Source organism: Quercus robur, chromosome 10 (assembly GCF_932294415.1).
Source record: "Quercus robur chromosome 10, dhQueRobu3.1, whole genome shotgun sequence".
NCBI classification, from domain to species: domain Eukaryota; kingdom Viridiplantae; phylum Streptophyta; class Magnoliopsida; order Fagales; family Fagaceae; genus Quercus; species Quercus robur.
The window spans coordinates 978,982-999,376 of NC_065543.1; the positions used below are offsets into that span (position 1 = coordinate 978,982).

At 35.4% G+C, this 20,395-nt stretch overlaps 1 protein-coding gene and 1 long non-coding RNA gene across 5 annotated transcripts; one reads left to right on the forward strand and one right to left on the reverse strand.

Annotated features, from left to right (window-relative positions):
* Positions 1-271: 271 nt before the first annotated feature.
* Positions 272-8,801, reverse strand: LOC126701840 (uncharacterized). Of its 3 annotated transcripts, none has more exons than XR_007647506.1 (4): positions 8,623-8,801; positions 2,007-2,106; positions 1,684-1,832; positions 272-526 (listed from the first exon to the last, which is right to left on the reverse strand). It is a non-coding gene; the product is annotated as an uncharacterized LOC126701840 (long non-coding RNA). The 3 variants fall into 3 exon arrangements; XR_007647508.1 differs by having other exon boundaries at positions 273-526; positions 2,053-2,106; positions 8,623-8,799; XR_007647507.1 differs by lacking the exon at positions 8,623-8,801 and having other exon boundaries at positions 275-526; positions 2,053-2,231.
* Positions 8,802-11,020: 2,219 nt separating this feature from the next.
* Positions 11,021-18,173, forward strand: LOC126701836 (uncharacterized). 2 transcript variants are annotated; one of them, XR_007647504.1, is made up of 9 exons: positions 11,021-11,337; positions 13,298-13,377; positions 13,948-14,135; positions 14,623-14,735; positions 15,013-16,034; positions 16,142-16,370; positions 16,908-17,047; positions 17,619-17,728; positions 17,837-18,173. XR_007647504.1 is itself a non-coding variant. In XM_050400245.1 (4 exons), the coding sequence occupies exons 1-3, from the start codon at positions 16,132-16,134 to the stop codon at positions 17,651-17,653; spliced, it is 414 nt and encodes a 137-aa protein (XP_050256202.1). In that variant the 5' UTR covers positions 16,114-16,131; the 3' UTR covers positions 17,654-17,728; positions 17,837-18,150. The 2 variants fall into 2 exon arrangements, 1 of the variants encoding a protein (XP_050256202.1); XM_050400245.1 differs by lacking the exons at positions 11,021-11,337; positions 13,298-13,377; positions 13,948-14,135; positions 14,623-14,735; positions 15,013-16,034 and having other exon boundaries at positions 16,114-16,370; positions 17,837-18,150.
* Positions 18,174-20,395: the final 2,222 nt, after the last annotated feature.

The following is a 20,395-nucleotide window of genomic DNA, read 5'->3' on the forward strand; positions in this document are numbered from 1 at the left end:
CAATACTCAACTTTCAACAAACACCTGCTGCCCACCAAATTGATACCAAGTGAAGGCCTAAGGCCCTGACACAGCAACTTTGAAAAGTATTATAGGTCCTAATAGTTTATGTTTCAACAGTTTGTACCAATTTAAAAATATGCCAAGCAGAGTACAACAAACATCTATTAGACAAAATAAATACCTTACATGAAACCTAAAGTCCAAAATATATATATATATATATATATAGAATAAAAAATAAAGAAGCTTGTTCAACAAATTCTCTCATGACTTTGATAGGGAGAACCCTCAAAGATAACAATATAGCAGTAATCTTCCTATGCACTTTTCAACTTTGACAGCCCATAAACATATTGGAACTTTTTCAAATTCTTACACTAAAATGAAACACCAATCCATTTGCCTTTCTTAGACTTTGAAGCTTCCGTGAGGACCATGATTTGCCTGAGAATAGGAAAATTTTTCATCTGTTTCAATGTTGTTGCAGACTTTGTTTCTTAGCATTTCTCTCCTTCCAAAAGCACTACATAAAGACAACATTCTATTAGACATCTTCTCTAATAAAATATGATCAATAAAAAAAAAAATGTTTGCTTCTCCTTCCAAAGGCAGCAACAGAGAGGTACAACCCAATAAGAAATTGAATGATTAATAAAATCTCTTAGTTTCTGTTAAGTTAGCTGTGCCCATACTTATTGAATTATTGTTTAAATCTATTGCCGGAGAAAAGAAGAAGCAACTATTAGACAATATTGTATAAAAATAAAAATGCTATATTTTTTCATCTCAACGATTCGACATACAACATTGTTCATTTTGCACAGATGATAAGTCCTTGACCCTAATTGCACAAAGATTAAACTCACATTGAATAAAGTTAAGTAAGACCCACATTCTTTTTTGCTAAATAATCAAGTGAGAGTGGCCCTTAAACACACTTCAATCATTGAATTTTTAATTCCATTTTAAAGAACAAACCACTTGAAAGATAAATATTCACATAAAAAATAGGCAGGGAAGGGAGGAATTTAGTTTAAATTGTTAATTTTTTTGGATAATTGGTCGTCTCTCTTGATGGTTTTTTTTGTGTAAGTTATTTTGTCCTACTAATGATCTTCACACATTTCAAGTCATAGTGAGAGTATAGAAATTTGACAGAAAGTCTCAAACCCATTAATCTTTCTAAGCTTCACAGTGAAGTTTGAAGGGTATCAATAAGATCAAAATTAATTTAATCCTACAAAAGATTAAAAAAAATGTATAACCACGTCACTTCAAAAACATTTAAGGAGCAACATAATTGGCAATTCAAATATCAAATATAAATTAGAAGAAGAAAGATTTATATTAAGTAATGAAGCACACTTGCAGCCCATGCCTCAATTCCAATATGGCAACAAACAGAAGCCAAATTCTCAGTCTCAATGCTTAAATCAAGGAGCTAATTTACCACAGATAAAGCATGACAGATTGCCCCCTAATATCACGCCCAATGTCTGACTTTGTTCTTTGCAATTACCTTAGGAATATATTATGCATTTACTTTATAACTTTTCCTTGCACAAATTACATTCTATACATGATGTAAATAGAATTTCTAATAAACATATTTCAAGCCTGAATCACTGTCTATGATTCCAACAGTATTAAAAGCATGTAATATTTTCAAATTGATCATACCCTTTCTGGCAGAAACAATGGTGTTTTTTGTATTGCATGAACATGGCAGTGATCACTTGGACTTCTTCTTTCTAGAGCCGCTAGGTACTGATTCGTCAGATGGAGCCAATAACGCCAAAGCTAATTTGTCATATCAACATAGTTGATTCCTGTTGCAAAAAGCATTGAATGTTTCTTCAAAGTTTTAAGTAAAAATTTATTTAAAATTGAAAGTGAATAAGAAAAACCTAAACAATGAGAGATGTGGATAAGGGATTCACCACTTAAAATTGAAAGTGAATAAGAAAAACCTAAACAATGAGAGATGTGGATAAGAGATTCACCATCATTGTCTAGTTTAAGATTTTAATGGTGACCCAATCATCAAACCTGATAATGTTCATCATTGCTGTATCTTCACCATCAACTTGCGCCCTTGCATCACTATAACACATGGCATCAATTCAAAAGTAGAAAATAAAAATTAAGACAAACAATTTAGAATGGCAGAAAAGAATACATGGTTGACCCTCTAAAGATCTATAGCCTCAGAAGCATGAATACTCCAAAATCCCTATACTTAAAATAAAAATAAAATACACCTAAATATATTTGAAAGTTCAAATATGTGTATAAACACCCTTGAACGTTTAGACCCCCAAATTACAAATTACCAATTCAAGCTTTATATCAAACAATTAATGTGCGGAACATGAACAAAAGCTTAATACAGAATTGGAAAACAATCTAAGCCAATTAAAATCACATCCACAGCAGAAAATAAAAGGCAAAGATAAAGGGAAGAGAGATGCAAACACAAGGACAACACACGATGTGTTATCGAAGAGGAAACCGAAGCCCTCGGCGTAAAACCTTTCCGCCGCCCTCCAAGCGGTAAATAATCCACTAGAAAATGTAGTTGGGATACATGAACAGCAATAGACCCTCCAAGCCTAATCTACCCGATGTACCTAAGCCCTCCAAGCTTCTTGCTCCAACGAGGTTGCGCTGAACCTTTTTCTTTTCTAGCTTACCGGATTCCGCTACTTGACCATAGCATCAACCAATGTAGATTGGTTCCTTCCTAACTGCTTCCCGAAGCACCAAATAAACCTTTTCACAGATATGGGTATGGTGAGAAAAGGATTTGGCCAAGAACCTCTCAAGGATGTATCAATGGAGAGGAAGAGAGTAGAGGAATTTGAAGAGTCTCTTAGGTGAAGATTGTGGATGAATCAATCTTGTTTTTCTCTAGGGTTTCTCTATCAAAATTCTCTCTGGAGGCTCTCTTTCAATCGTGGGTAAAAGGGGTATTTATACTGGAGTGGGAGAGGAATGTGAAACGTCAGGTTTTACAAAACAGGGGTGGCTCGCGGCTTGACCTCGCGGCTTGAATAAGTCGCGAGATCCAGTCGCGAGTTAACCGTATGTCTAGTTGTCCTGTTTTGTCCTGTAGTGCTCCAGCTAGCATGACTGTTCATCTTCCAGCATGCTTGGCACGTGTGCTGCTTCTGGCGGCTTGCAGCCGCGAGACACCCACGAGTCCCAGTCGCGACACTCTGTTTTCTTGCACACTCTTGAGCAATCTTCACTCTATCTCACTCACTACCCTTACAACAAACCCACCTAAATACAGGGTTACTAAATGCTGAATTACAAGCAAATTTGGCACGGAATAAAGCCAATTAGATGGTTGAATAAATTCAACCTTACAATCTCCCCCTTTGGCTATTCCGTGACAAAACCCTAAAACAGACTCTAGACTTAACATGTGAGTTGGGAACAGTTGAACAAAACTCACTCACACCTAACTCTAGAAGCTGTGAAGCACTTGAATCATATGAACATAATACTCCTGAAACACAACAATACACCATGATCATTGTAAGCAGAAAATTATACATGCATATGAAACAGGCAGAATGTGATCAAGCAAAGATGGAGTTAAGATACAAACCATGGCTTGATCAACCAAGTGACTACCATAAGGTAGTGATCACAGTGCTCATTCACACTTGGAATGAACACAAGGACATACAAGTTAACAAGCACAAGGCAAGACACTTGTATGCTCAACACTCAACCAATGCATAACACACAAGGCATATGCATCTAGGAACAATCCTACAAGGGCACAAGAGTGACAGTATATGAACCAAAATGCAGAACATTTAGATTAAAGTACTGATTTCAACATAGCATAAAGGCTGCGTAAAGCAAGGTACATACCATAAAGCCTACAAACTATGCATAAAACATTAACCCTAAAAGCTTACAAAAGCACATGGGTACAAACTACAATATAACTGAATATAAACTTAAACAATATAAACTAAAAGTGTATAAAGTGATGAGAAGCTGTGATGCACTTAGAACATATATACTTGTAACCTGAAACACTTGCACAAAACACATTAGACCCTCAAGGTAAAGCAAGTAATAAAAGGACAAGTATAATGTAACAAGTAAATTGCGATCAAGTAAACATGATGTGAAACATGTGAGCAACTTGATCATACACCAAACAGTCATAAAAATGATTACAATGATCACATAGCAAAGCAAAAGATCATCCGAACAAGCATTTAATGAAGCACAATAGCATAGGGAAATATGCATGTCCAAAACACAAACACGATGCAATACAAGAAAACAAACATAAAGAGAATGTCTTCTCTCCCTTGGTATATGCATCTCCCCTATGGAATATCTCTCCCCCTACAAATGTACATGAGAAATAGAATTTCTCCCCCTAAGGATGTGCACAAGAGTCATATAGAAATGACAAAACACTCCGACATACTCTTTAGAGTATACTCTCCCCCTTTTTGTCAGGAATAGACAAAGGGTTAAGGAGAAACGAGGGTAAGAGATGAAGGTAAGAACAAAGAGAATGATGCAGGAGGGAAAAATGAAAAATTTTTGAAAAAAACTTTGAAAATAACCCTCAATATGCAAAACACGCGATTTTCGCGACTGAAACGAGTCGCCAAAAAGTCGCCAGATCAAGCCGCCAAAACACTCAAGGACAAAAATTTGAAAATTTTTTCTAAGTGTTTTTCGCAACTGGAAGGTCTACCTGCGAGTGAGTCGCGAGCTGAGCTGCGAAAATCTCTGAGTAAACCACGCGACTGGACCTTCCACTCGAGAACAAGTCGCCAAAAAATACTCGCGAAGACGCGACTGAGGCACGCGACTTGACATACCCGCGACTGAGCCGCCAAAACAGGGCAAAACTGGATTTTTGAAATTTTCAGATTTTTCAAACAAAATACTTTCCAAAAACACCTAAAACACTCAAAAATCTTTTTGCGCTTGAATTAACAAAGATTGAGCATGTGAAAACACATTTCATCAAGTACAATTACACAAATGAATATGGCATTTATTGAACATAAACTTGTGTGTTGTGTGTGGATATCAACAATGAGATAGTCCTTAGTCTAATGTGAAGCTTCAATGATCAATTCAACCAAGGCATACACAATTAGCACTAGATCAAGTGATCCATCTCAATTATAGAAATATGTATATATGACCTCCCACAAAACTTGATAACATATCTTGGAGCTTTACATTTGACTCCATAACATTTGATCATTTTGATCTCTTGAGACAATCACCTCTCATTGTGAGAGTGATATTTGATATTTCACTTTAATGAACAAGCCTTTGGCTTTTTGAATAAACATTCTCTTTAATATAAGGTCGCTTACCCTTTTTCCTAGTCGAATACTAGAATGTGCGACAGGCTTTTGCAGCTCAATATCTCTTTTCATTTGGAGATTTACATTTGGTGAGCTCTTCTTAGCAAAAACAAAAACAAAAATAAAGAGTGGGAAGATATATAGACACAAGTCTATGCAAATTTCAAGATCAACATAACCATTCACTAATCATTCATGACAAGTTTGAAGATCTATTTACAACAATCACATAGATTTCAAGATTTCTCCCACAGTGATATGAGTGCAAAGAAACAAGCAATGCTCGAAAATGCACAAAGCCATTAGCACAAAGGTACAAGGCAAAACAAGTTTTGAGACAAAACTCAATAACGTCGATCAAACTTTTTGATTTTCTACATTTTATGTGGTTTTGGATTTTTACACACACAAACCAAAGACATAAAAGCAAGATCAAAACAAAAACAAAACAATGCATATAAAGATATGCATGATGCACAAATGCAAGACAATGAAGCATCTAGTGCATGAAGGGTCCTACAAAGATCGAAAGAATTAGATCAAGGACCAAAGGAGCAAAAGCTCAACCATAGGAACCCTTCCTCATCCAAACAGAACAATTGTTTGGAATGAGTGTCTCATGAGAAGTGAGACGAGGGTTGGAAGAATGAGAACCGGAGATGCACATAGACAAGGAGTTAAGAGCATTAAACACTTTCTTTAACAACATGCTATTATCACTCAAATCCGGTTTATCCTTTTTAGCACAACTTCCAAGAAGCTCAAGTTTTTCTTTTCTTTTGATTCTTTTAAAAGCATGAAACTTAGAGCATTGAGGTCTTAGATGACCAAAGGCACCACAATGGTGACACACAATGTGTTTAGGTCCACTAGGCCTTTTGGGAAGGGATCTAGCAATATGGTTTTGTTCCCTCTTCAACTTATGACATTGAGGTCTTATATGGCCAATCACACCACAATGGTGGCAAGTTGGAACAAACTTAGATCCATCCAAAACCTTAGGTTGAGACCTAAACAGAAGCTTTGACTTAACAACCTTTCTCTCCACCTTTTGATTTCTTTTATGTGGAGGAATGTACACCGATTTGTCCTTTAAGGTAGAACACACACTAGGCACAAAATCGGGTACCACAACATGATTGCAACAAATATTTTCATCCTTTTTAACAATAGGTTCAGCAATCAAACACTTGGCATGCATCTTAAGAGATTCATTTTCACATTTAAGATCATCAACAAGTTTGTTAGACAAAACAAGTTTAGCATCCAAGTCCATATTCAAACATTCAAACTCTTTCAGCTTTTCAAGAGAAATTTCAGCAAGTTTTTTATATTTCTCAACCAATTTGTTGGATTCATTGAGCTTAGCAATCAAATCATCCTTTTCACAAAATAACTTGCTCAAATTCTTTTGAAACTTTTTAGCATTTTTCTTCAAGAGTTTGTCAACAACACCCATAGATTCAAATAACATGTCATCACACTTATGAGGATTAACACTCATAGAGGCATTCTCACAAACACCTGGCATGTTACATTCATCACCAACCAAATCATGCAAAGAGGCATACAATGCACAATCCATGGCAAATAAACACAAGGGGTCAAGGATCACACTTAGGTATTTAAACCACAACAAGTGTACCCGCTCTGATACCAATTGAAAGTTCAAATATATGTATAAACACCCTTGAATGTTTAGACCCCCAAATTACAAATTACCAATTCAAGCTTTATATCAAACAATTAATGTGCGGAACATGAACAAAAGCTTAATACAGAATTGGAAAACAATCTAAGCCAATTAAAATCACATCCACAGCAGAAAATAAAAGGCAAAGATAAAGGGAAGAGAGATGCAAACACAAGGATAACACACGATGTGTTATCGAAGAGGAAACCGAAGCCCTCGGCGTAAAACCTCTCCGCCGCCCTCCAAGCGGTAAATAATCCACTAGAAAATGTAGTTGGGATACATGAACAGCAATAGACCCTCCAAGCCTAATCTACCCGATGTACCTAAGCCCTCCAAGCTTCTTGCTCCAACGAGGTTGCGCCGAACCTTTTTCTTTTCTAGCTTACCGGATTCCGCTACTTGACCATAGCATCAACCAATGTAAATTGGTTCCTTCCTAACTGCTTCCCGAAGCACCAAATAAACCTTTTCACAGATATGGGTATGGTGAGAAAGGATTTGGCCAAGAACCTCTCAAGGATGTATCAATAGAGAGGAAGAGAGTAGAGGAATTTGAAGAGTCTCTTAGGTGAAGATTGTGGATGAATCAATCTTGTTTTTCTCTAGGGTTTCTCTCTCAAAATTCTCTCTGGAGGCTCTCTTTCAATCGTGGGTAAAAGGGGTATTTATACTGGAGTGGGAGAGGAATGTGAAACGTCAGGTTTTACAAAACAGGGGTGGCTCGCGGCTTGACCTCGCGGCTTGAATAAGTCGCGAGATCCAGTCGCGAGTTAACCGTATGTCCAGTTGTCCTGTTTTGTCCTGTAGTGCTCCAGCTAGCATGACTGTTCATCTTCCAGCATGCTTGGCACGTGTGCTGCTTCTGGCGGCTTGCAGCCGCGAGACACCCGCAAGTCCCAGCCGCGACACTCTGTTTTCTTGCACACTCTTGAGCAATCTTCACTCTATCTCACTCACTACCCTTACAACAAACCCACCTAAATACAGGGTTACTAAATGCTGAATTACAAGCAAATTTGGCACGGAATAAAGCCAATTAGATGGTTGAATAAATTCAACCTTACAATATTAATTGATTTTACAATCTTTAGAAGTATGCACACAATCATAGCACAACTTAAAAATGCTTGCACAGTGACTTAAGTTTCACGAATCTGATAAAAGAAATTCACACATTCTTAAAATTGAAACCATGAATATCAAACCATGTCTAAACCAAAGACCATGATAAACACAATTATGTAGAAAATTCAAACACCAGGAAAACAATTTTCTTTGATTCTAAAACCCAATCAATATATTATATAATCATACAAAACAAACAATGGAAGCAAACACCACAACACTACAGTAATAAATCAGAGTCACACTAAGTCGTTGGAATCGCACAGGATAAGACCCAACAATCAAAAATTCAACACACTAAGAAAAATGATTTATAAAGTAATTAAATTCAACATAACAATCATCCACACCACAGCACGAAAGACACAGTAAAAAGGGAAAAAAAATCATGCAAAAGAATAGAGCACAAAAGAAACTTGGATTTAGAGATACCTCAACTGAATCGTCTAGCTGCTATCAGTATTTATATATTGTAAGGAGAGGAAGACAGGAAGGAAGGAAAACAGAGAGGTTGCCGTTAGAAGGGAGAGAGGCTGGCGATGATTAAATGTGAAACCGTAGAACAGAGAAGGTGGGGAAGGGGAAAGAACTAAAACGTGGGAGACAGGAAATTAAAACCATGTGCAACAAACGGAAAGGAAAAACAAAAAGTTGCTACCGTGAAAACATAGGGTTTGAAAAGGCTTTGGGTTTGGGCTTTATGTGATATTAAATTTGTAAGAAGTGGGCTTTATGGTGAATATAGGGATGAAAATTATTTTATAATTATCTGTATTTAAAATTGATAAAAGTTATTTTAAAATTGTAGGATAAATTTAGAAAAAATGGTAGAAATGATATGGTTGCTGATGTGGTTTAATGTGAGAGTAGCAACATTAAATGCTACGTCTCAGCTTTTAGTAATATATTGATTAATATAAATAGGAATAATCTCATTTTCTTTGCTGTAGGCACTGTGTTTGCTTATGGGCAAACAAACAGTGGGAAAACCTATACAATGCGAGGCTCGGAACGATTTAGGTTGAGTTTAATCTTTCTTGTGTGTTCTTGACTTCTTGGTCTTACTATGTAACACCAAAGCATTCAACTGGATTTCAGCATTAAGGTTTAGTGAATAGTCAAGTAGTGAGATTTTCGAATCCCCTATGTGTTTATTTGATGCATTTTTATTATCAATGCTGAGGTATGATCGAAAGAATCAATGAAGTAGCTATAATTTTCATCGTTTTTTATGATCTAATTCTATCCATCTAACAACAGTATCTTCTTTTGATTCCCTTTAGCACCTGCACCACTCCCTCAAGAGTGGCTATCACTAAACATGGTACCTTTCATGTTTTCTTAGTCACTTTCATTAATCTTATTGTTGCATTGCCAGCCTCATGAGAAGGATTGCTATCATGAGAGTGCATCAATTGAAAGACTTTTTGCAACTCTCTTCAATTTATGATTTTTACAACATTTTTTCAGATATATATTTCCTTTATAAGGAATTGCAACATTGAAATTTTGTGTAAGGAATTTGTAAGGTTGAATTTATTCAACCATCTAATTGGCTTTATTCCGTGCCAAATTTGCTTGTAATTCAGTATTTAGTAACCCTGTATTTAGGTGGGTTTGTTGTAAGGGTAGTGAGTGAGATAGAGTGAAGATTGCTCAAGAGTGTGCAAGAAAACAGAGAGTCGCGGCTGGGACTCGCGGGTGACTCGCGGCTGCAAGCCGCCAGAAGCAGCACACATGCCAAGCATGCTGGAAGATGAACAGTCATGCTAGCTGGAGCACTACAGGACAAAACAGGACAACTGGCCATACGGTTAACTCGCGACTGGATCTCGCGACTTAGTCAAGCCGCGAGCCACCCCTGTTTTGTAAAACCTGACGTTTCACATTCCTCTCCCACTCTAGTATAAATATCCCTTTTACCCACGATTGAAAGAGAGCTTCCAGAGAGAATTTTGTGAGAGAAACCCTAAAGAAAAACAAGATTGTTTCACCCACAATCTATACCTTAGAGTCTCTTCAAATTCCTCTACTCTCTTCCTCTCCATTGTCAAATCCTTGAGAGGCATTATACCAAACCTGGTTCTCACCATCATCATCACTGTGAGACAGTTGTTTGGATTTCTGGGAAGCAGTTAGGAAGGAACCAATCTTCATTGGTTGATGCTACGGTCTAGTAGCGGAATCCGGGAAGCTAGAAAAGAAAAAGGTTCGGCGCAACCTCGTTGGAGCAAGAAGCTTGGAGGGCTTAGGTGCACTGGGTAGATTAGGCTTGGAGGGTCTATTGCTGTCCTTGTATCCCAACTGTATTTTCTAGTGGATTGATTACCGCTTGGAGAGCGGCGGAGAGGTTTTACGCCGAGGACTTCGGTTTCCTCTTCGATAACACATCGCGTGTTGTCTTTGTGTTTGCATCTTCCTTCCTCTCTATCTTTGCCTTTTTACTATCTGCTGTGGTTTTATTTTGTTATGGCTTAGATAGTCTTTAACCAATTTCGTATTATAGCATGTGTTAAGTTTCCGCACACTAGTTGTTTGACATATTGCTTGTATTGGTTAAGTTGTAATTTGGGGGTCTAAACGCTCAAAGGTGTTTTGTACACGTTTTTGAACTTTCAGAATTAAAGTCTTTGAACAGCATACCTTTATAGAAATGTAATGAACATTTGATTGTGTAAAGAAATAGTGCCTTATAGTGATACAATTGTCACACTCTGTTAAGCAGAAAACTAGGACTCTGCTTCACAGCTAGTTCTCTCTCTGCTAGTGCCTGGGGTGCTGATACAGCATATATATGAAAAGAAAAGAATCTATACTCCAGCTTCTTTTTTTATTGTGGTTATAAGGGGAGAAATAATTATCTGTCACTATCAATAGAGGGTTCTCAGAAAGTGTATCAAATGACTTTTTGCTAATTTGCTTATGCCTGTAGGATGTTATTGTTTAATGATTGGTTACCCATTACTCTCCCCTCTCTTATATTTGTTTTGCACTGTCTTCTAGAACGTTAAATTATTGCTTCATGGATGATGGTCTTGGGAAGAAAAAGGTTATCTCAAATCACTCTAAAGCTTCAACAGCTAGAGTGGATTCTCATCCAAGCTTAACTTCATCTGTTTCACAGCCACAAATTGATGATTCTTCGAGGTACTCTAATATTTTTTTTTGGAAAAAAGAAGTGTTAGAAACTAAGAACAAGGTTTAGAGATTTTAAATTTAGAAATTAAGAACAAGAGTATAATTTATTTTTTCAAGCATCTTATATCTTTCTAGATTACTCACAAACACTTCCACCACTTTTGAATTTTCTCTTTCAAGCTATTAATCTCAGCCTAGGTAATGTATTTTTATTTTTATTTTTAAATGGAAATGGTCAAAATGTTGATGTACTAACAAAACAATTCAACTTCTGTGTCTTTGATGTTTTCTTTGGCTAATTGTCATTCTTTCTATTTATCAATGTGTTTTGTTTCTAAAATTTGTTGCTTTGGTTTGAAGCTAGCGTTTTTAGGTGCTTCCTGTCATCGTTTACGTTAGCCAATTAATTAGTTTAGTCCAAATTTGTAATTTTGAATGGTGGGTGTGATTCATTTTGATGGTTATTCTTCAGATTCATGTGATATTTGATCTGGGTTTTCATAATTATTATTGCTTGATCGGTGGTTTTAGGTGGTAATTGCTACCAGTTATGTGTGTTCAAGCTGGCTTTTTGATTTTATTAGTGTTCTTATTGTTTGCTGTCATTACACATTTAAATTCTTTGCACAATCTGCATTGATATTATTCACAATTTCATTTCAATCCAAATACAAATGTTCCTTGGGTCTTCTATTTTCTAGTAAAAGTAAAAGAAAGCAATGTAAGCTTGAGTATTATGGACTATAATGCATATCATTTGATTGTATTGTTGTTCATTAGCTTCTCAAATATGGCTTGACGAAATTTAAGAAACTTGCGATTTGGCACATGTTGGATTTGTCAACAACTAGGTTCTAACAAGCTTGACAGTTTAATATGTACGTTTTTAGACCCCTTAAAACACAATTGGATTAACTTAGTTAATTAGCCAAGTTATTACTTAGTCCAAATTTCAGATCTAGGTTATCACAATCAAACAATTATATCATGCATAGCAGCAGAAATATAAATAACACAAGGATATGATGACCTAGGAAACCAAACCAGTAAAAACCTGGGAAGGATTTAACCTAACTATCCTCAAGGTAAACCTGAATCCACTATGAAAGAATTGAAATTTTACAATTGGACTTAGACTACTAACATCCTATTGCTACCTACCAGTAGAAACTTACTGACACGACCACGTGCAAGCTCCGAGACCACGGACTCCTTCTTTCTTGGATTCTCTAGCAAGTACAAGCACACTCGCTTGTGTTTCTTTAAGTTCTTATGGCAGCAACTGAATGATCATCAAGTTCTTGAACGAATCTCCTCTTGATAACCCTAAGCTTGTGTAAAGGAAAGCTTCTCTCAGATCTCACAAGAGATTTACACAAACCGCAATATGAGTAACAGAAAAACGTGGCTAGGGTTTGCCTTTTATATCTAGGGAAAAACATAAAACCCTAAACGTTTTTAATGAGTTGGGGTTGAGTTGGAATTCTGCAAAAAAACTCATTCTTCCCGAGATTCGATTGATTGAGCCTAAACTTCGATCGATCGAACCAGACCGAAATGCACTATCAATTCTGCATCAGCTCGAATCCAACTTTTCATAAAAGACACAACTTTGAGTAAGTCTAAACAAGACTAAACAACCTGTTTTGATTATGGTTTGCCAACAATATATATTAGAGTTCTAAATACATTAGTTCCTAAGTCTTTAAAACCTAACATAATATACATGTGAAAATTTTGGTATGCTTTTGTGAGAGTGAAAAATTAGTGAGGCTGATCAAGTAAAATAACACAATCTTGTAGATTTTTTTTTTTTAAATAAGTAATATGATAATCTTGATTCAATACTCTATGTGTGTGTGTGTTTCTTTGTGCTTCTTTGGGGATTCCATATAAACAGAATGCTCCTTTAATTGCTCTACATAGATTGTTGTCTACATTATTTTATTCATGTATCTGCTGATTCCAGGGATTGTCTAAAAGTTTATCATCCTGGATGTGTGGGAAAGAAAGTTTCATTTTTGGAGGGCAGAGAAAGCTGGACTTGCAGTAAGCCATTTACATTTTTCAACTTTGATAAGTTCGAATTTGATTTGATTTTTTTTTTTTTTTTAATAAATAAGTTAGGATCTGATTGTGTACCGTCTTTTCCATCAAAACATTTCCTTATCAAGTATGGCACGAATTTGGTAGATCTAGCATCCATGAAGGCTCATGCTCGATCATTTGGCTATCATCATTCCAATCTTAATAAATGATTCTGATTCTCCTATGTTACACTTTTTGATTCCAATTTTTTTTTTAAAAATCAACTATTAAAAGCTCTCTGTAACAATTTTATAATATTTATTTATTTTATAAATGTAGTGTGTGTATGTGTGAGTTATCACCTCACAAGAAATTAGTATAAAAAAATTTGTCAGTACCATTTATACTACAATTAGTTTAACATGTTTTAACTGATCCTACTGATAGGACTTCAATATATGTTGAAACTTCCTATTTTGCAGAGGGCACCTACTTAATAGTTTTTTTTATCACACTGGAATTTTGTCTCATCACATTTTCAATCACACGCTTGATTTGCAAAATTATTAAATGATAAGCTTTACATGTCAGATTGGCACTATTGCTCAATATGCCATAAATCTCCAAAGTTTCAGTGCTTTTGCTGTCCTTATGCCATATGTGAGTGCTGCATGAATGCTGCTGAGTTTGCACCAACTCGTGGGAAGAAGGGATTCTGCAGTGAGTATTTGAAGCTTGTTCTATGTGCAGAAGAAAACGTGGAGTATGATTCTGATGGGGTATGTGATGCAATCCTACAAGCTTAGTGTGAAATATATAGGTTTCCCCTCTGCTACATCCTTTTCATTACCCAACAGTTGAAAGAATTTTCCAACAAACAGGCTATGCCTCCGTAATTACTGAAAACATAAAGCTTCTATACTTACGGAGGAGCTTAGTGGAGGTGTTATTGAAGGACTGCGATAGCTTTAGTGGAAAAATAGTGGGGAGTCTTGTGAAAGTTAAAAATGACCCCATGGATTATTTGCACAAAAAGATAAAACCATCTTGCCCAAGTTGTAGGTAATTGTTACAAAGCAAAGTGATCTGCTAGCATGGTGTTAATATTTCAACCCATGATAAGCTTGGTCTCTTGTTTGAATTGTCTGGTTTCTTTAATAAGATAGTCTGTTAAACTAAACGTTAACCATTATCTTCAATAACTAATGATAGATTTCTTTTCTTTTATGATATTTATTCTCCCTCCTTTTTTTTTTACGGTCTCAGGCGTGAAAGAAACCTCATCAGCTGGTAAAATCAATAGTGAAATTCTCCTGCAAGCTTCCAGTGTGCCAATGGACATTCGCATTTCCCTGCTGTCTGATTCTGACTTCACCAAGGTAACTAAATTGTTTGGAAACTTTCTCATTTTAAATGAAGCAAATATTTTTTTAAATGTTGATTAATTTATAATCGGCTGAATCAATTATTTTTCTGGTACAAGTCATAACTCATAAGAATAAATTAGGAACAGCCATGGTCTTTTTTTAAAAAAATTCCATTGAACAGTAGTTTCTAGCGTAAAATTGGAGTAGTAAGTTTAGAGTATGTTCAGTTGATCAGAAATTCCCACCCATAACTATTCCAGTGTTGCTAATTGTGTAGTGCTGTTTGCAGGAGGAATTGGAGGATTTGCAGCAAAAAGTAAAAAACAGCGTGCACAAAAAACTGACTGTTGTATGTTCTGTCATTCATAAGCAGTTATCTCTCATTTATGTTGTTTTTAGTAAGTACTCTTTTCAAAGTTTCTTACCTGGCAAAAGTTTTTTTTTTTTTAAGAAAGGAAATAAAAAATAATAATAATAAATTACCAAAGGAAGAACAATCCTATGCATGATTATTCTACAATGAGATGAATTTTAAAGTTTTAGATTTGAACACAGTTACATTTACAGAAAAGACTGAAAATCCATATGGTGCCTATCTGAAAACTATGCAATGGCAGAACATGTTTTTGAGAAGAAAAAAGCAATGAAAAGTTATCTTTGTTCTCTCAAGAAAAGTTTTCTAGCTAATTTAATTAGACGTCAATTTTTTCTGGCATTGAAATCTCTTTTTCTAAACTAAAAGAACCACCCATTTTTTTTTTATCTGAACTAAATTCTTCAACTATATTCTGTAAAAAGATCTTCAGAAATAAGGCTACAAATTATCTATCAAAAAAAGTAAGCTATAAATTGTTAGGAATTTGGTAAACTATCTTACCATCTTCTCACCTCAACTTGAACATCCCATCATCTTGTGGAAATTCTCTTCATTTCCATTGCATGTCTGTTTAAAAATTTACTTAGATAATTGCATGCTATTGATGTCCATTTGTTGCGTGAAACAATTACCTAGGTATACTTAGATAATTACACGCTTTTCATGTATCTTAACTATGTGAAACCATCACCTAGATTATGGGAAAGCGGTAGCACTGGTTGCAGAAACTATGTATAAAGTAAAGAAGGTAGATATTTACACTGATCTCAAAAACATATATGCTGGTATTAAGTCATGCAAGAATTAATTACCAAGCAGATAAATAAACAAAATAAATAAATAAATTCCAGGACTAGATGACTTCCTGGACCTTGTCAAACAATCTTAGAAGTTGTGGGATGCCTTTCAGGTGGTTGGCAATGGACTTTATTCAGGTATCCCCTGCTTTATTATGACATCCTTACTGAGGATCATGTTGTTATTTCTAAAAATAAATATAGATGTAACTGGGAATAACCTGAAATAAAATGCATGTCTTTAGTTGCTACAGAGGTGTATAGTTGGGGAAGTGGTGCAAACTATCAACTTGGAACTGGCAATGAACACATACAAAAATTACCATGTAAAGTTGATTCACTTCATGGTTCTTATATCAAGTTGGTTTCTTTTGCAAAGTTCCATAGTGTAGCAGTCAGTGCCCGAGGAGAGGTCTATACTTGGGGATTTGGAAGGGGGGGCCGCCTTGGGCACCCTGACTTTGATATACACAGGTATGCTATTATATTTTTTTCTTTGATGATTTCAATTTGAAATTTTTTTATGCAACCAAATTTTGTCATTGACGCGGTATTTTATATATCAAAAAATTTTTTGCATGCAACAGAGAGTTTAAGTTTTGGATGGTATTCTAAATTAACTTAGTTTTCAATTTAAAATTTTTTCAACATATTGTCAAACTGAATTCTGAGCCTTGCACAGAATGGTATATATTTATATAATCTCTGATTCTCATATGCATGTTTGTGTAGGAATAGCAAAAGAATATGATCATGGGTGTAATTTGTGTGCTTGCATCCATTAACTTTAGTTTTCACTCACAAGCTACTGAGGCACAAACAGAGTGAAAGCCCATTCTTACCTTTATGCTCAGATTTAAGTGCTTTTGGATAAAGTACAAGTTGAATTCCTGTATTTTTTTTATTTGTGAAAATGGATGATCTCACTTGCAAAATTCCTTCTTTCAGCTAATATGCTTTTTGTGAATTGTCAATCAGATGCAACTTATGATATTAATATATTCTTTGCAGTGGTCAAGCTGCAGTTATCACGCCCCGTCAGGTGACTTCTGGTTTAGGGTCCCGTCGGGTGAAGGCAATTGCAGCAGCTAAACATCACACTGTTGTCGCTACAGAGGGTGGGAAAGTATTCACTTGGGGATCCAACAGAGGTAAATGATAAGGGAATTTAGTTGTATATTTCATAGAATTGTCAACCAGATGATATTGTGTGCCATTGTCAAAGACTTATCTATATCTACTCACTTATTGGTTAGCTAATGCGAAAGAGGCCTGCCTGTTAGTGTTGTACATGGACATGCTTGAGATATGTCTACATGCATGTTAGTGGAATGTCTGGCAGGAAAAATGTTTATTATTATTAATATTATTTTGGATACTGTATTCATGACTAAGACACAGTCAAGACATAGTCTTACCACGGTGAAAAAAAAAAAAAAAAAAAGAGAGAAAACAGTTCTTTTCAATAGAAGAGCCTGGGTGGCAGATATCTAAATTAATTATTGTTAGCTTGTTGGCTTAAGCTTCTCTATTCATAAAATTTAGAACATTCTGATTTTAAAGCTTAATTTTCCAATTTGGTACAAAATCTGTCCAATTGGAGAGTGTTATTTCTGATTGACTGATTGTTTCTGATTGGACTTACTTTGTGGAAAAACAGTGTTTATCCAAAATGTTTTTTTGAGTTTAGTTCTCAGCGTGCTGTTTAAAACATTTTGTCAGATACAAATGATACGGGATCCCCAGCGACAACTTGAGATGGTGGGAGTTCCAGAGGAGCATTTGTCTGGTCATGCATTTCATATGTATCATTTGACATCACCTGATCAAACGTAACAATGAACATTCTCAGTTTTATCTCTCTTGTTTTCTGGCTTGTACTCTTTTACCGTTTCAGCTAATATGCTTTGAGTAATTTGGTTTAATTCTTTTTCCTGCAGAGTTTCCTTTGAGTTTCAACATAACGTTTGTGGTAGATCAATATATGCAGAGGGCACCGTTGATGCTGTAATATTCCTTGCCAAGAAGGTGCTAATGCTTCCAACCAAGTTGAATCCCAAGTCTACTAACATCCTTTTCCATCTGTTCTGGCTTCAATTTGTCCAATGGAACATTGGTTGACTACTTTTTTCATTTGATATGTATGGTGCCAACACTGAATTGCTTCAAAATTTCTTTTTCTATTTTTGGATATTTTTGTAGAACTTTAATATGATATCAATTAGTGACAAAGTTGTATCATGCTGAGGTGCAGCTAGGTGGACAATGAGGTCATTGTCTCAAGATTCGTCTATATCATTTTAACCTAGTGATACTTTCTTTTTTCATTTAGTGTCACCTTTTTTCTTCAATATTTCAATTGAAGTTTTATTTAGTTTTATTTTGTACTTATGTCTTCAAAGTGTAAAAAGTTGATATCCTGGTTTCATTGGCCTCTTGGCTAAGTGCTATGGGTTGAGTATTGACAGACAAAGCCATGTTATAGCTTGAGGGGGCCATTGCTCCCCCAAGATTTTGTAAATGCTTTAAATTTTCCTTTACATTTGAGGATAAAGTTTAATTATATATACAAGTGGCTCCCCCAAACCACTGGATTGGTATTGTCAACCAGTGGCAAATGGGGTGTGGGCAAGGACAGTGCAAAATGCATTTGGTGGATATACACCATGTGCTGTTGGTCCTCTAGTTATCTGTGTTTCTCATTTGTTTCTTGTGGTAATGTGGCTAATAGTTACCTATTTGGTCTTTATCTACTGTTCACATGACATGTATTCAACTAATTTCAGGTGCTGATGGTCTGGTAAAGCTATGGACAGTGAAAACCAATGAGTGCTGTAACGCCCCAAAATCAAAGGCAATAAAAGTCTATTTAATCTGAATAATCCATAACAAATATTAAATAAAAGAAACTAGCAACCTGAATCTGATTACAAAAGTCAGAGCTCTAATTCACCAAATACAAAACATCCACAAAATAATTCTCCAATACAAAGTTTAATGCCATAAAATAATAATAAAATCCTCAGTTCCACAAAAACAGTTTGTAACTTCTGTCTCCCAAGAATCTCTACTCCAGTAATCCACCTAATGTATTTGTAATGGGAAATAAAAGGGGGTGAGATAACTCAATAAGTGGAATTCACTAACATTGGGGTGTGGGAACAAACCTTTCAAATAAATAATTCTTTCAACAGATTCACAACTTATAACTCATCAATATTTTGGCATCAACTATTTCATGTAAAGGAAAATAATATCTTTATATTGTGAGTCATCATAATATATATATTGATACCATCACATAAACAATTTCCTAGGCTTTTCTCGTGTTCAATGTTTACGCCCCGTTGACAGGGTTGTGCTGTCCCCTTTTTGGGACTGGAACCTCCTTTCATCCCGTTTCTTAAGGATGGCTCCTTTGGAACCTAAAGGTACACTCCCTTGCTAAGGAGCTTCCTTTTGGATCCTCAATAGTATGCTCCCTTACTAAGGAGCTATCAAATGTGCATTGTCCCCTTTTGGGACCGTCCCTTGCTAAGGACTAGCTGCAGCATGATTGTCCCTTGCTAAGGACTAAATACCATACTGAGCTTCTAATCACGACTTGCCATAGGTTTTCAAAACATATTCAATATGCTCACAAAATAATCCATTCATACTTCTCAAAATATAAAGACATATTCACACATACAAGTTTAAATAAAATTAGGTTGTCCCACAAGTTTTTCATAAAACGAATAGCCAATGTGCACATCAAACATTTGTAAAATATTCATTTATATATAGAATATCAACATATTCTTTCATATAAAATAGTTTCATAATTAACACTATTTTGGGAAAACCCCCAAAATTAGTAAACACCACTTACCTCTTAGCTGCAAAAATAGAGGAAATCAACCTCCCTTGAATCACAACAATTCAGTAGAATTAGAACCTAGCAATACCAAAAATAGGTTCATCAATACACAATTTCCCACTTCAAAATTTATTTTCACACTTAAACGGTTTTATCCTAAACAATATTAATATATCCAAAATCCTCCATTTATTCACTTAACTATCAAATTTACTATTGGAAGCCACGTATTGCCTTAATTTGTTGCTTAGCATTCCCTCTTGATGCCACTGGATGTCCATTGACTCTAACCATTATATATATATATATATATATATATATATATATATATATATATATTCAATCTAACATGGGTAGCCATGAGATAGTATTCTTAATTTATCAATCCAGATGCTTACATTTTTTTCCCTTGAAGCCACGGAATATATATATATAAATAAACCTATCTGATCAACCTAGTGTATAAAGCTATAAATCAAACGTAGAAGCCATATATTAAAGTTATGTCAAATCCATTTCAAAGCCTATGGAGGACCATACGGCTATATAAATAAAAAGTTCCTATTTTAATATTGTATTCATCACTCTAAAGACCCAAAATCTATTACACGGTTGAACTAGTGTGAATGCAAAATAACCA

Bases quoted from the DNA above. Each gene is read 5' to 3' on its own strand.
- LOC126701836 (XM_050400245.1), top strand. From the start codon at position 16,132: ATGTCTTTAGTTGCTACAGAGGTGTATAGTTGGGGAAGTGGTGCAAAC. The intron at 16,371-16,907 runs GTATGCTATTAT...TATTCTTTGCAG, and splicing joins CCTGACTTTGATATACACAG to TGGTCAAGCTGCAGTTATCA. The intron at 17,048-17,618 runs GTAAATGATAAG...ACATTTTGTCAG, and splicing joins CACTTGGGGATCCAACAGAG to ATACAAATGATACGGGATCC.